The following is a 13055-nucleotide window of genomic DNA, read 5'->3' as shown; positions in this document are numbered from 1 at the left end:
AAGTAAAAAAAAACAGAGAATTTTAGGATTTTTTCAGTTTTTCAAAAAGCAGGGGTGCTTTTCCACGTAAAGTATTGTTAAATCGCATAAAACTGAAAAAATCACAAAATGCTTATAACTTGAAATCGCAGACTTATTTTTATGTTTTGTTTGACAATATTTTCGATCTCTTCAAATATTTTTATTTTTAAATTCAATTCTCAAACACAAAATCGATCAGCAAATAAGTTTTCAAGGTACAGATAATTGAATGGCAATTTTATATGACCCGGCACGCAAAATTATAACTAGAGTTGTATTGAAATACTAATGATGTAATATAGCTTCTATTGACACAGGAAATGCATACATAAAATTTTATTCCAATCAAAAAAAATCAAAGATGAATCGATTTGTGAAATTGTGAAGTTTTGACCAGATTCAAAAGATAAACTAAATAAATGGCTTAAGAAAAAATCAATAATTATTCTTTTTATTTTGTTTTCCACGGGGTGGTTTTCCTTATCACGAACGACAGAGTTTTCCAGTCCCCATTTGCGTAAAAAATATCTACTGAAAGTTTAAACATTATAAACCACACACAGTCAATATGGGGGAGGCAATCCGATACTGTGTAACTCACACTTTATTATCACTGAAAACTAACAAAATTCAAACGAAGCTGCCAGCTGATGGGTTGCATTTTCCCCCGAAGTTTGTTTGGCTTCACGTTACACTGCTACCCTCCCTTCCAGTTTAGGAGCTTCCCCCCAGTTCCATTACAGTCCACCGCGGTCAAACCAAGCTAATATTGATTCAGCTGGCGATGGGCCACGTGTACGGCTGGTTGGTTGAGGTGTTTATGGTCGTTCTTCTGTGTTTACATGTAAAAATCAAACTTCTTCTGCTCCTGAAGACCCAGTTTGGAGGTATTTCTACGATGATGGTTGATTTGTTTGGATTGGATTTTTATTGCCCAGTGTCCCCAGTGGGTGTTTCCCCCACTTCTTGCCCCATGGATCGAACTTGTTTACATCAAGCTTCTCAGTTAACCCTCTACGGCACTTTTTACCCGTTTTTTTTATTTTTCTTGATTACATGTATATCCATTTTACAAACTCAAATAATTATCTTTTGTCTGTTTGCAATCATTAACCTAAAGGTTTTCTAAAGAAATAATATTTGTTTTATTTTTTCAAAACTTTTCATATTCAAAATTGGAAAAAAATGATTTTCGAGCAATTTTAAGATCGAAATCTAGAGACGGGGATAAGTCCTAGAGGGTTAAATCAGATCGATAGTAGAACATGAGCTGTGAGGGTGCTACTTACTTACTTACTTACTTACTTACTGGGAATAATCGATGTAATCTGGGGATTTGCCTAGTTTTTCATGTGTTTCATCAAGGTTTTTTTTTCTTTTCTGATTTGGATTATTTGCAGCACTAACCTTCCTGATTATGGGAGCAATCGGTTATATGGTCAACACAGTATTTGGAGCCATGTTTACTAACGGTACGGAATCTTCAACGGTGGGGCTGCTGTACCCTGTGTAAGTATTAATTATGACTTTTTATGATAACCGGAAAAAATAACAAATATTCAATAAATCTGTAATTGTTCAACATTATTTTTGGCTAGAATCATCATCAAACACCTTTAAAAAATGATTCTATCAAAACTAATACTGCAACGTAGGTAAATAAAATTTAGATTTTAAATTTAAATGAAATGTTCGAAAATGTTTAGCTATTCCACGTCAAACCAACAGCAGGAATAAAATCGAAAGTGCTCTAAACTTACTTGGACTTTTCCAAGGATTCCGAATATGACAAAATTTCTTGATACACAGAAAAAAAATGTGAAAATTTGGAAGCTTGAGTATTACCTTTTTCTTGATGTAATTGACCAGAAAAGTTGTCAAACTACAAATTTTCAGAGGTAAGATTACACTTTTTTTGACATAAAAGACCTCTTCCCAGACGTTGTTACAAAGATTATTTTGCTGTTTGGTCCACAGGGTCAAAATTTACGGTGATAAAAGTTTGTTATAGAAAAACCGTAAAATTATGAAAAAAAAAACTTTCTTACTATTTTTACATTAGAGCAATTCTCTACGAAATCGGTCTTTTTTCTTCAATTTTAATTTTTGCATTTTTTTAATCCGGCTGAAACTTTTTTGGTGCCTTCGGTATGCCCAAAGAAGCCATTTTGCATCATAAGTTTGTCCATATAATTTTCCATACAAATTTCGCAGCTGTCCATACAAAAATGATCTATGAAAATTCAAAAATCTGTATCTTTTGAAGGATTTTTTTTTATTTAACTTTTTATCACTAAAACTTGATTTGCAAAAAAACACTATTTTTATTTTTTTATTTTTTGATATGTTTTAGAGGACATAAAATGCCAACTTTTCAGAAATTTCCAGGTTGTGCAATAAATCTTTGAGCGAATTATGAATATTTTAATCAATACTGATTTTTTGAAAAAATCGAAATATTGGTCGCAAGGGAAGCGGCCGTGGTTGACTGGTTACGGTGTTCGCTTTGTAAGCGAATGGTTCTGGGTTCGATGCCCATCTGCTCCCAACGAGAAAGATTAGAACACAGAAATTAGAAATGATATTTATGAACGAAAAATCGAAGTCGCTCGAGGCGGGGTTCGAACCCCCGTCCTTTGGATTGGTAAACAAAAATGCTAACATTTTCCAATGTCGATAGCTCAGCAACTAATGGTCCGATTTTCAATGTTAAAATATGAAATATATGTGAAATTTTCCGATCTTTTCGAAAGCAATATTTTCAAAATTTTCAAGAATAACATTTCAAAAGGGCCAAACATTCAATATTACGCCCTTTTTAAATGTTAGTTTTGGTTTAAAAATGTGAAAATATTTTTTTCGAAAAGATCGGAAAATTTCACATATATTTCATATTTTAACATTGAAAATCGGACCATTAGTTGCTAAGATATCGACATTAGAAAATGATGGATTTTTTGAGTGGGACTTAGAAAACATCAATTTTCCTGTTTTTAAACCTTTGCATAGCAATATCTCAGCAACTAAAGGTCGAATCAACAAAGTTCAAAAAAGCAAAATATAGAGAATTTTCTCAGCTTTTCAAAAATATTTTTTCAAAAGTGGGCTAACATGTGCACTAATTTTAAAAAATGAATAACTGCGACTTTTTTCAAAAAAGTACCTAAATATGGATTTAACTTGAAAACGGTGCACTTTATCCAAATTTCACTGGAGTACTTTTTGATTGCAAATTTGATTTTACATCGGAAAATGAAGCTGAAATTTTTTTCGACCAATATTTTGTTTTTTTGGAAAAAATCAGTATTGATTAAAAAATTCATAACTCGCTCAAAGATTTTTTGCAAAACCTGGAAATTTCTGAAAAGTTGGCATTTTATGTCCTCTAAAACATATCTAATAATAATAAAAAATTAAAAATAGTGATAAAAAGTTAAATAAAAAATCATAATTTTTTTTTACCGTGTATCATTTTTTTCCAGTGTTGTCCGTATGGATACCTACAACTTTGCCGAAGACATCGAATCGATCAAAAAATACCTTCAAAAGATACAGATTTTTGAATTTTCATACATCATTTTTGTATGGACAGCTTCCAAATTTGAATAGAAAATTATATGGACAAACTAATGATGCTTTTTTGGGCCACCAAAAAAGTTTCAGTCGGATTAAAAAATACAAAAAAAATGAAAGACCGAAATCTGAGAGAACTGCTCATTAGTTATATTTTTGGTCCGATTTTGGCAGAAATACTATTTTTCAATGATTTTGTTAGGCCGTTGCAAATATTTTTTGAAATTTATTTCCCTCGATTCTGACCAAAATCGAGAGGGGGGGGGGAGGGCAAAACAATAAAAAAAAGTATAAAAATTGAAAAAACGCGCCATGGTTTCAACATTTTAATGAAAAAAATGTTTTAAAATGTATTATACACCTGTCCAGTTGTTTTGCCATCATTAGTTTCCAAAATACCAAAGCATTGACGAAAATTCAATTTTTTAGAAAAATAAAATTTCTGCGGTGCTGTGCATTGGAATTTCATAAAAATTCAATACATTTTTAAACAAGCTCAAACATGCTCAATATGACTATCAATCCAGAAAAAAATGCATTTTAGATTGTTTTCAGATAATTATACTTATATTTCCATGGAAATTTTGAAGTCTTTTTGATTTTTTTGGCCCCTCGATTTTTCAGACCAATTTTCCAAAAGGGGGGCGACATAACTTTGGAAAATATTGCAACGGCCTTATCAGAAATCAAAGTGTTTCAATGCATTTGATTCTTTTTCATACAAAAAATATGGAAGTTATGCGTACCAAGGTTGTTAACGATAAAATAATCGAGGCTCGATAACGATAACGATAATTCTATCGTTATTTCGAAAATTCTTTCGGCGATAATTTTATCGCCAACGGACGAGAACTCATTTTTCAAATCTTTCTAAAATCGAATAATTCAACCATATCATGTTAAATTTTCAATGCATTCACTAAGAATATTTTTTGAAAATCTTGTAAATTTCCAATTAAAATATTTTGCATTCTTTTTTTGCAAAATTTTGCAAGCTTTTTAATTTTTAAGATTTTTTAATTTATTAATTTTTTTTCGAAAATACTTAAATTTGCACAAATTACCATATTTTTCGAAAATACTAAAATTTTCAAAATATGCCTTATGAGCATGAAACGAAGCGAAATTGCGTATGCTTTTTTTTACTTTATTAGAGATTTTTTTTGTAAAATACTTAAATTTTCACAAATTGCCGTATTTTTCGAAAATACAATTTTTTTAAATATGTAATACGGGTTTCAAACAAAGCGACATTTGAATAAGAATAAAAAATTTCAATGCGTTTTGTTCCCACATTGCATATTTGCAAATTTGAGTATTTTCGAAAAATAGGTATTATGTGAAAATTTTGGTATTTTCAAAAAAAACTCTAATAAATTGTTGAATAAGCATTAAGCATACATAATTTAAATTCATTTGATACTCATATTGCCAAATTTTAGTGCTATCGAAAAAACGGTATTTTGTGTAAATTTTAGTATTTTACAAAAATACTTGAATAATTAAAAAAAAAAACAATTAAAATTTCGCTTCGTTTGATACCCATATTACGATTTTAAGAAAATTTGAGTTTTTTTGAAAAATACGGTATCTTGTGAACAATTTTGAGTACATTCTTTGAAACATTCTAGATTTTTAAAATACTATATTCTTAGTGAAATCATTGAAAATTTAACATGACATGGTTAAATTAATCAATTTTAGAAAGATTTCAAAAATGAGTTATCGTCGATAATCGCCGATAGGATTATCGAAATAACGATGGGTGGGCTTTGCCCCCCCCCCTCACGAAGTTTTTGGAAGACATATGGGAGAGAGGGAAGAAGAATAAAATTTCTTCTTCAAGCCCTCCCCTCCCCGAACACAAATTCTGGCTACACTCCTGGTACTAGTAATTTTTTTTTTAATTTTAATGTTTCAGAGATTTTGTGAACCAGAAGTTGCATAAACTTGGCATAAACCATATTTTGTAGACTTCAAATATTAGATCAAAATCAACAAAACAGTAAATTTTATCTTATAGTAAAACTTGATAATTCAATAACTATAAAACCACCTTTTCTTCTTTTCCTCCCTTTCCCAGCGAGTCCGAAACCCGCGAAGCGAAAAAGCTGGACGGCATGTGGAACTTTGTCCGCTCGGACAGCTCCAACCCGTCGCAGGGACTGCGCGAGAAGTGGTTCAGCGACGATCTGGCCAAATTCCGGCCCACGATAGGGATGCCCGTCCCGAGCAGCTACAACGACGTCACGGAGGACGCCTCAATCCGGGACCACGTCGGAACGGTGTGGTACGACCGGAGGTTCTTCGTCCCAAAGAGCTGGCAACTTCAGCGGGTCTTTGTGCGCTTTGGGTCGGTGCATTACGATTCGATTGTGGTGAGTTGGAGGTTTTGCGATTTAAGTTTTCTTGGTAACTGATTGAAATCACTTTCAGTGGATCAACGGCCAGCAGGTCCTGAAGCACGAATTCGGTCACCTTCCGTTCGAGGCCGACATCAGTCAAGTTCTGGAGTACGGTAAGGAGAACCGCATCACCGTCCTGTGCGACAATGTCCTGCTTCAGGTCACGGTTCCGCAGGGCAAGATCGTAAACTCGCCGGTTGACGGCGGCGTCGAACTCGTTCAAACGTACACGTTCGACTTCTTCAACTACGCCGGCATTCATCGGTCGGTGGAGCTGTACACCGTGCCGCAGGTGTTCATCCGTGACGTTGTGGTGAACACCGACTTGGTCGGGGACGAAGGCCACATCTACTACACCGTGGAGAGCAGTTTGAACAGCTCGATCGCAGCGGACCTGCAAGCAACGGTTAAGATCTTGGACAAGGCCGGGACGGTGGTCGGAGTTGATACCGCAACGGGGGCTGAGCTTAAGGGGGTGGTCATTGTGAAGAATGTCAGGCCGTGGTGGCCGTATTTGATGCACGAGGAGTACGGCTACATGTACTCGATGGAGGTCACGCTGGAGGGGAAGTCCAACGAGGCGTTGGAGCCTGTGGGAGAGATTTTCGATGTGTACAGGATGAAGGTGGGCGTGCGGACGCTGGAGTGGAACAATACTTCGTTCCTGATTAACGGGCAGCCGATTTACTTCCGCGGGTTCGGAAGGCATGAGGATTCCGATGTGAGTTTGAACTTATTTCGTATTTGAAAAATATTCAGTTTTCATCATTTTCTTATCCGTAGATTCGCGGCAAGGGCCTGGACTACGCCCTCCTGACCAAAGATTTCAACCTGCTCAAGTGGGTGGGCGCGAACGCGTACCGAACCTCGCACTATCCGTACTCGGAGGAGAGCATGCAGTTTGCGGACGAGCACGGCATCATGATCATCGATGAGTGCCCCAGCGTTGACACCGAGTGAGTAGTACTGACATTAACTGCTCTGGTTCTTTGGTGGAGATGGAGGGTGATTCACTGAGGTGATGTGATAACGGCAATTAATTCACACCTTTGGGAAGAACGAAAAAAGAGTGAATGACGTCTTGGTTCTTCCGTGCAATGCTAAAACCGGTTTAGTGTAGTTTGCTTTTAATTTAATTGAAGCAAAATTAGAGGTTTTAGTGATCTGCAGCAGGTTACTCCACTAACCTGCTAATGAACAGAACCGAGAGCAGGATAAAGGTGATTTTGAGCACATAGCAAATTTCATACCCAGTTGTAAGGGGAATGCACCTTACATCGTTTACCACTTTAACGATTGAATGAATTTCAGAAACGATCAATATCAAATGAAACGATCACGATTCACATCAACCGTTCTGATTCTTGCGAAATATATATATGAGTCATGGTTTAACCCGAAAAGACCTGTAGTTCCTAAGAATATTTCTCATCCTGTCTTGACTTTATTAGCTTCTATTTTAGTCTGTTTAGCTTTGTTAAAGTTAGAGCCCCTTGAAAATTTTACATCGAAATAACTACTTTTCGACTCGAGAATTTATACCTAAGCTCTACTGTAACCCAGGGCCGTGCACAGGATTTTCGAAAGGGGAGGGTTTTCTCGAAAGGGGCGCATGGGGTGCTTGTTTAGATTGCGAAAGGGCGCTAACAGTCAATCTTTAAACTCAATAAATAATACTTTGGTATATTTTACATATATTTTGCTGGTTCGAATCCCGCGGCGGACGCTCTAAAATTCTAAGTGTAAATATGGGTATCCGGCGCCGTCGCTCTGTGCCTTACTCAAATAGGGCGGCGAAGTCCTTGTAGTTAAAAGGAAGACAGTGGTTGGTCTAGTACCGGCCGACAGATATAAAGTCAACTTCGTTTTTTTTATATTTTACATTGGTGCAACAGGAGACTACATCTTTTGAATTGGTGCTGCAAATCGTATTGAATAGCACCATGAAGGGGGGGCGTTAATTCGGAGTTTGAGCGAATTTGAGATTTTTGCGCAAATGAGAGTTTTGGCGTAAATCGGAAGAGGCCGTTCACTTGTGGAGCGTAAAACGGGGTTTTAGTGAAGAAGTGTAGCGGTAATTGCTCAAAACAAGTTTTCATAAGTTTTTTTTTTAAATATTAAGAGTAGTTCTCTACGATTTCGCAATTTTTTTTCACGATTTTTAGCTTTTCATTTTTTTGATTTGGATGAAACTTTGTCATGCACCATACATTCCATATGTCAAAAGAAGCACAATTGCATAATTCGTTTTTCTATACAAATGTCCATACAATTCTGGGGCCGGTCATATTATTCATCTGGTTTAGGAGATATGATTTTTTTGAAGAAAAAAAAACGTAAAAGTGGACAAAAATTGTTGAAGCAATTTTGTTAACAAAATGTACCGTTTTCAGGTTAAAGCTAATTTTAGGACTGCATTTTCAATTTATTTTGGTTTTTTTTCAAGAAAATTTTGTACAATTTTCTCTCTGAAACTTTCAAATCGAGCAATTTGTTTCTGAGATACACAATCTCAAAGAAATCAAATCGATGAACTTGATTTTGCTGCCCATTTTTTTTTCGATTTTTTTTAAATTTTTCCCTTGTTATTTTGAGCAACTTTTGTTCTACGAAAAAGTTTACGTCTCTTGTTTTTTGTTGTTTTTGTTTCATTTATAGTTTTTATATTTGCATTTATCTTGTTTAGTTTATATTTGTTTTTAATAGTATTTGGCCTATTCTAGCACCTAATTTGTCATGTTTTTACAGCCAATTTTTCATTATTTTTTTGTATGTTTTTATTTTTTTTTACTCTAGAACAAACCATTATCATTTAAATTGTTAAAAATGCTTAGAGGTATAGTCTGAAACAATAGAAAAAAGTACAGAAAATATTAGTGAAAAACACATCCAAGAAAAATTTTCATTTTTTTAAACATTGGTAAAGTCAAATAAAACAAGTCACACGTTCAACCCTAAAAAAATCAAATTTTAAGAGTTCACCTTTCCAATGCTTTTTAAAGGTCGAAAATTGGTAAAAAAAAAGATTTTTGGCGAATTATTAGATCGAACCCCGCCTAGAGGTGGGGTTGGGTTGTAGCTGGATAAACTGAAAGTGTTCAACTGATCATAACTCGGAAACTACTGGTTTTCAATCGACTTTTCTTTGCATTCCCTATGTCAAAAGAAGCAATTTTGCATCATTTGTTTTTTCATGCAAGTCTCCATACAATTTTGAGGGCTGGAATGGGTATGTAAACGTATGAAATTTTGTATCTTTGGACGGAATTTTCTGAAAATCTGAAAAATTAGATAAGAAACTTCATTTTTGGGTCAAACATTTGAAACAGATTTTTTGAGTATAAAAAATTAAAAAAGATAATTTTGAATATATTTCTATCGATTCCTTGACTTTTCTGAAGAAACGTCCTAGAAAATCGATAAAAAGTAACAAAGTTGCTACAGGAAACAAAGATATATTTCGATTTACCCCAGAAAATGTTCCGAAAAGGCACCTCTCTCATAAACAAAATTTAAAAAATGATAAAATAATTAACATATTAAAAAAAATACTATCAACGCCTGAATAGCACCATACAAATGATGAAAATATTTTGAAAATTAGATTTCAAAGAAAGTTTCACAACACGTAAAAAAAAATAATCAAAAAAAAGTTAGCTTAAGCAACATAAAAATGATAAAAAGTTGCGCCTTGTGATGAAATAATTTTTTTAAATAAAACAATTTGACTACCTTTTTGAAAATAAAATTTCACTAGAAAATGAAAAAAGTAGAGCAACATAAAAAAAGATCAAAGATAAATATTTTAAAAATAGGATTTTACCAGCGGCGTTTTGTTGATAAAATTATTTGACTATCGGCGCTCCTCAAGCTATAAAGACTATTCAAAATTAGTCAAACAAAGTTTGCCAACCGGCACAAAAAATTGTTGTAGCTAGAACGCTAAATTTTTATTTTTTTATGTTACCGTACGCCAAACTTTGTTTTGCTCTTATTAAACAGTCTTTATGTTGCTAGAGGGGCGTCGATAATCAAACTATTTTTTGTTGAATGTTTTAATTTTGTCATAATAGAGTAGTGCGGTGCCTGTGTGGACGCTCAGTCCTGTTTTTTCGTGTTATTTTCCGTCTCTTTTGTGTCGCTGTTCGAGTGCATGGGGTGATTGGTCATTATAATTAAATAATGGCATCAGTAGTGCGGTGCCTGTGTGGACGCTCAGTCCTGTTTTTCGTGTTATTTTCCGTCTCTTTTGTGTCGCTGTTCGAGTGCATGGGGTGATTGGTCATTATAATTAAATAATGGCATCAGTAGTGCGGTGCCTGTGTGGACGCTCAGTCCTGTTTTTTCGTGTTATTTTCCGTCTCTTTTGTGTCGCTGTTCGAGTGCATGGGGTGATTGGTCATTATAATTAAATAATGGCATCAGTAGTGCGGTGCCTGTGTGGACGCTCAGTCCTGTTTTTTCGTGTTATTTTCCGTCTCTTTTGTGTCGCTGTTCGAGTGCATGGGGTGATTGGTCATTATAATTAAATAATGGCATCAGTAGTGCGGTGCCTGTGTGGACGCTCAGTCCTGTTTTTTCGTGTTATTTTCCGTCTCTTTTGTGTCGCTGTTCGAGTGCATGGGGTGATTGGTCATTATAATTAAATAATGGCATCAGTAGTGCGGTGCCTGTGTGGACGCTCAGTCCTGTTTTTCGTGTTATTTTCCGTCTCTTTTGTGTCGCTGTTCGAGTGCATGGGGTGATTGGTCATTATAATTAAATAATGGCATCAGTAGTGCGGTGCCTGTGTGGACGCTCAGTCCTGTTTTTTCGTGTTATTTTCCGTCTCTTTTGTGTCGCTGTTCGAGTGCATGGGGTGATTGGTCATTATAATTAAATAATGGCATCAGTAGTGCGGTGCCTGTGTGGACGCTCAGTCCTGTTTTTCGTGTTATTTTCCGTCTCTTTTGTGTCGCTGTTCGAGTGCATGGGGTGATTGGTCATTATAATTAAATAATGGCATCAGTAGTGCGGTGCCTGTGTGGACGCTCAGTCCTGTTTTTTCGTGTTATTTTCCGTCTCTTTTGTGTCGCTGTTCGAGTGCATGGGGTGATTGGTCATTATAATTAAATAATGGCATCAGTAGTGCGGTGCCTGTGTGGACGCTCAGTCCTGTTTTTCGTGTTATTTTCCGTCTCTTTTGTGTCGCTGTTCGAGTGCATGGGGTGATTGGTCATTATAATTAAATAATGGCATCAGTAGTGCGGTGCCTGTGTGGACGCTCAGTCCTGTTTTTCGTGTTATTTTCCGTCTCTTTTGTGTCGCTGTTCGAGTGCATGGGGTGATTGGTCATTATAATTAAATAATGGCATCAGTAGTGCGGTGCCTGTGTGGACGCCCAGTCCTGTTTTTCGTGTTATTTTCCGTCTCTTTTGTGTCGCTGTTCGAGTGCATGGGGTGATTGGTCATTATAATTAAATAATGGCATCAGTAGTGCGGTGCCTGTGTGGACGCTCAGTCCTGTTTTTCGTGTTATTTTCCGTCTCTTTTGTGTCGCTGTTCGAGTGCATGGGGTGATTGGTCATTATAATTAAATAATGGCATCAGTAGTGCGGTGCCTGTGTGGACGCTCAGTCCTGTTTTTTCGTGTTATTTTCCGTCTCTTTTGTGTCGCTGTTCGAGTGCATGGGGTGATTGGTCTTTATAATGAAATAATGGCATCAGTAGTGCGGTGCCTGTGTGGACGCTCAGTCCTGTTTTTTCGTGTTATTTTCCGTCTCTTTTGTGTCGCTGTTCGAGTGCATGGGGTGATTGGTCATTATAATTAAATAATGGCATCAGTAGTGCGGTGCCTGTGTGGACGCTCAGTCCTGTTTTTCGTGTTATTTTCCGTCTCTTTTGTGTCGCTGTTCGAGTGCATGGGGTGATTGGTCATTATAATTAAATAATGGCATCAGTAGTGCGGTGCCTGTGTGGACGCTCAGTCCTGTTTTTCGTGTTATTTTCCGTCTCTTTTGTGTCGCTGTTCGAGTGCATGGGGTGATTGGTCATTATAATTAAATAATGGCATCAGTAGTGCGGTGCCTGTGTGGACGCCCAGTCCTGTTTTTCGTGTTATTTTCCGTCTCTTTTGTGTCGCTGTTCGAGTGCATGGGGTGATTGGTCATTATAATTAAATAATGGCATCAGTAGTGCGGTGCCTGTGTGGACGCTCAGTCCTGTTTTTCGTGTTATTTTCCGTCTCTTTTGTGTCGCTGTTCGAGTGCATGGGGTGATTGGTCATTATAATTAAATAATGGCATCAGTAGTGCGGTGCCTGTGTGGACGCTCAGTCCTGTTTTTTCGTGTTATTTTCCGTCTCTTTTGTGTCGCTGTTCGAGTGCATGGGGTGATTGGTCATTATAATTAAATAATGGCATCAGTAGTGCGGTGCCTGTGTGGACGCTCAGTCCTGTTTTTTCGTGTTATTTTCCGTCTCTTTTGTGTCGCTGTTCGAGTGCATGGGGTGATTGGTCATTATAATTAAATAATGGCATCAGTAGTGCGGTGCCTGTGTGGACGCTCAGTCCTGTTTTTCGTGTTATTTTCCGTCTCTTTTGTGTCGCTGTTCGAGTGCATGGGGTGATTGGTCATTATAATTAAATAATGGCATCAGTAGTGCGGTGCCTGTGTGGACGCTCAGTCCTGTTTTTCGTGTTATTTTCCGTCTCTTTTGTGTCGCTGTTCGAGTGCATGGGGTGATTGGTCATTATAATTAAATAATGGCATCAGTAGTGCGGTGCCTGTGTGGACGCTCAGTCCTGTTTTTTCGTGTTATTTTCCGTCTCTTTTGTGTCGCTGTTCGAGTGCATGGGGTGATTGGTCATTATAATTAAATAATGGCATCAGTAGTGCGGTGCCTGTGTGGACGCTCAGTCCTGTTTTTCGTGTTATTTTCCGTCTCTTTTGTGTCGCTGTTCGAGTGCATGGGGTGATTGGTCATTATAATTAAATAATGGCATCAGTAGTGCGGTGCCTGTGTGGACGCTCAGTCCTGTTTTTCGTGTTATTTTCCGTCTCTTTTGTGTCGCTGTT

At 36.7% G+C, this 13055-nt stretch overlaps 1 protein-coding gene across 4 annotated transcripts in view; it reads left to right on the top strand.

Moving 5' to 3' along the window:
• The window catches only part of LOC6032379 (beta-glucuronidase), a 64873-nt gene that overhangs the window by 29017 nt on the left and 22801 nt on the right, over positions 1 to 13055 (top strand). For all 4 annotated transcript variants that reach the window (XM_038253478.1, XM_038253480.1, XM_038253477.1 and 1 more), the window contains exons 2-5: positions 1422 to 1530; positions 5678 to 5972; positions 6031 to 6720; positions 6783 to 6955. In XM_038253478.1, the coding sequence (XP_038109406.1) occupies positions 1422 to 1530; positions 5678 to 5972; positions 6031 to 6720; positions 6783 to 6955 (1267 nt within the window). The remainder of the gene's footprint in view (positions 1 to 1421; positions 1531 to 5677; positions 5973 to 6030; positions 6721 to 6782; positions 6956 to 13055) is intronic.

This window comes from Culex quinquefasciatus, chromosome 2 (assembly GCF_015732765.1).
Source record: "Culex quinquefasciatus strain JHB chromosome 2, VPISU_Cqui_1.0_pri_paternal, whole genome shotgun sequence".
Lineage (NCBI taxonomy): Eukaryota > Metazoa > Arthropoda > Insecta > Diptera > Culicidae > Culex > Culex quinquefasciatus.
The sequence above is the reverse complement of the archived record's forward strand: the minus strand, read 5'-3'. Positions and strand labels throughout refer to the sequence as shown.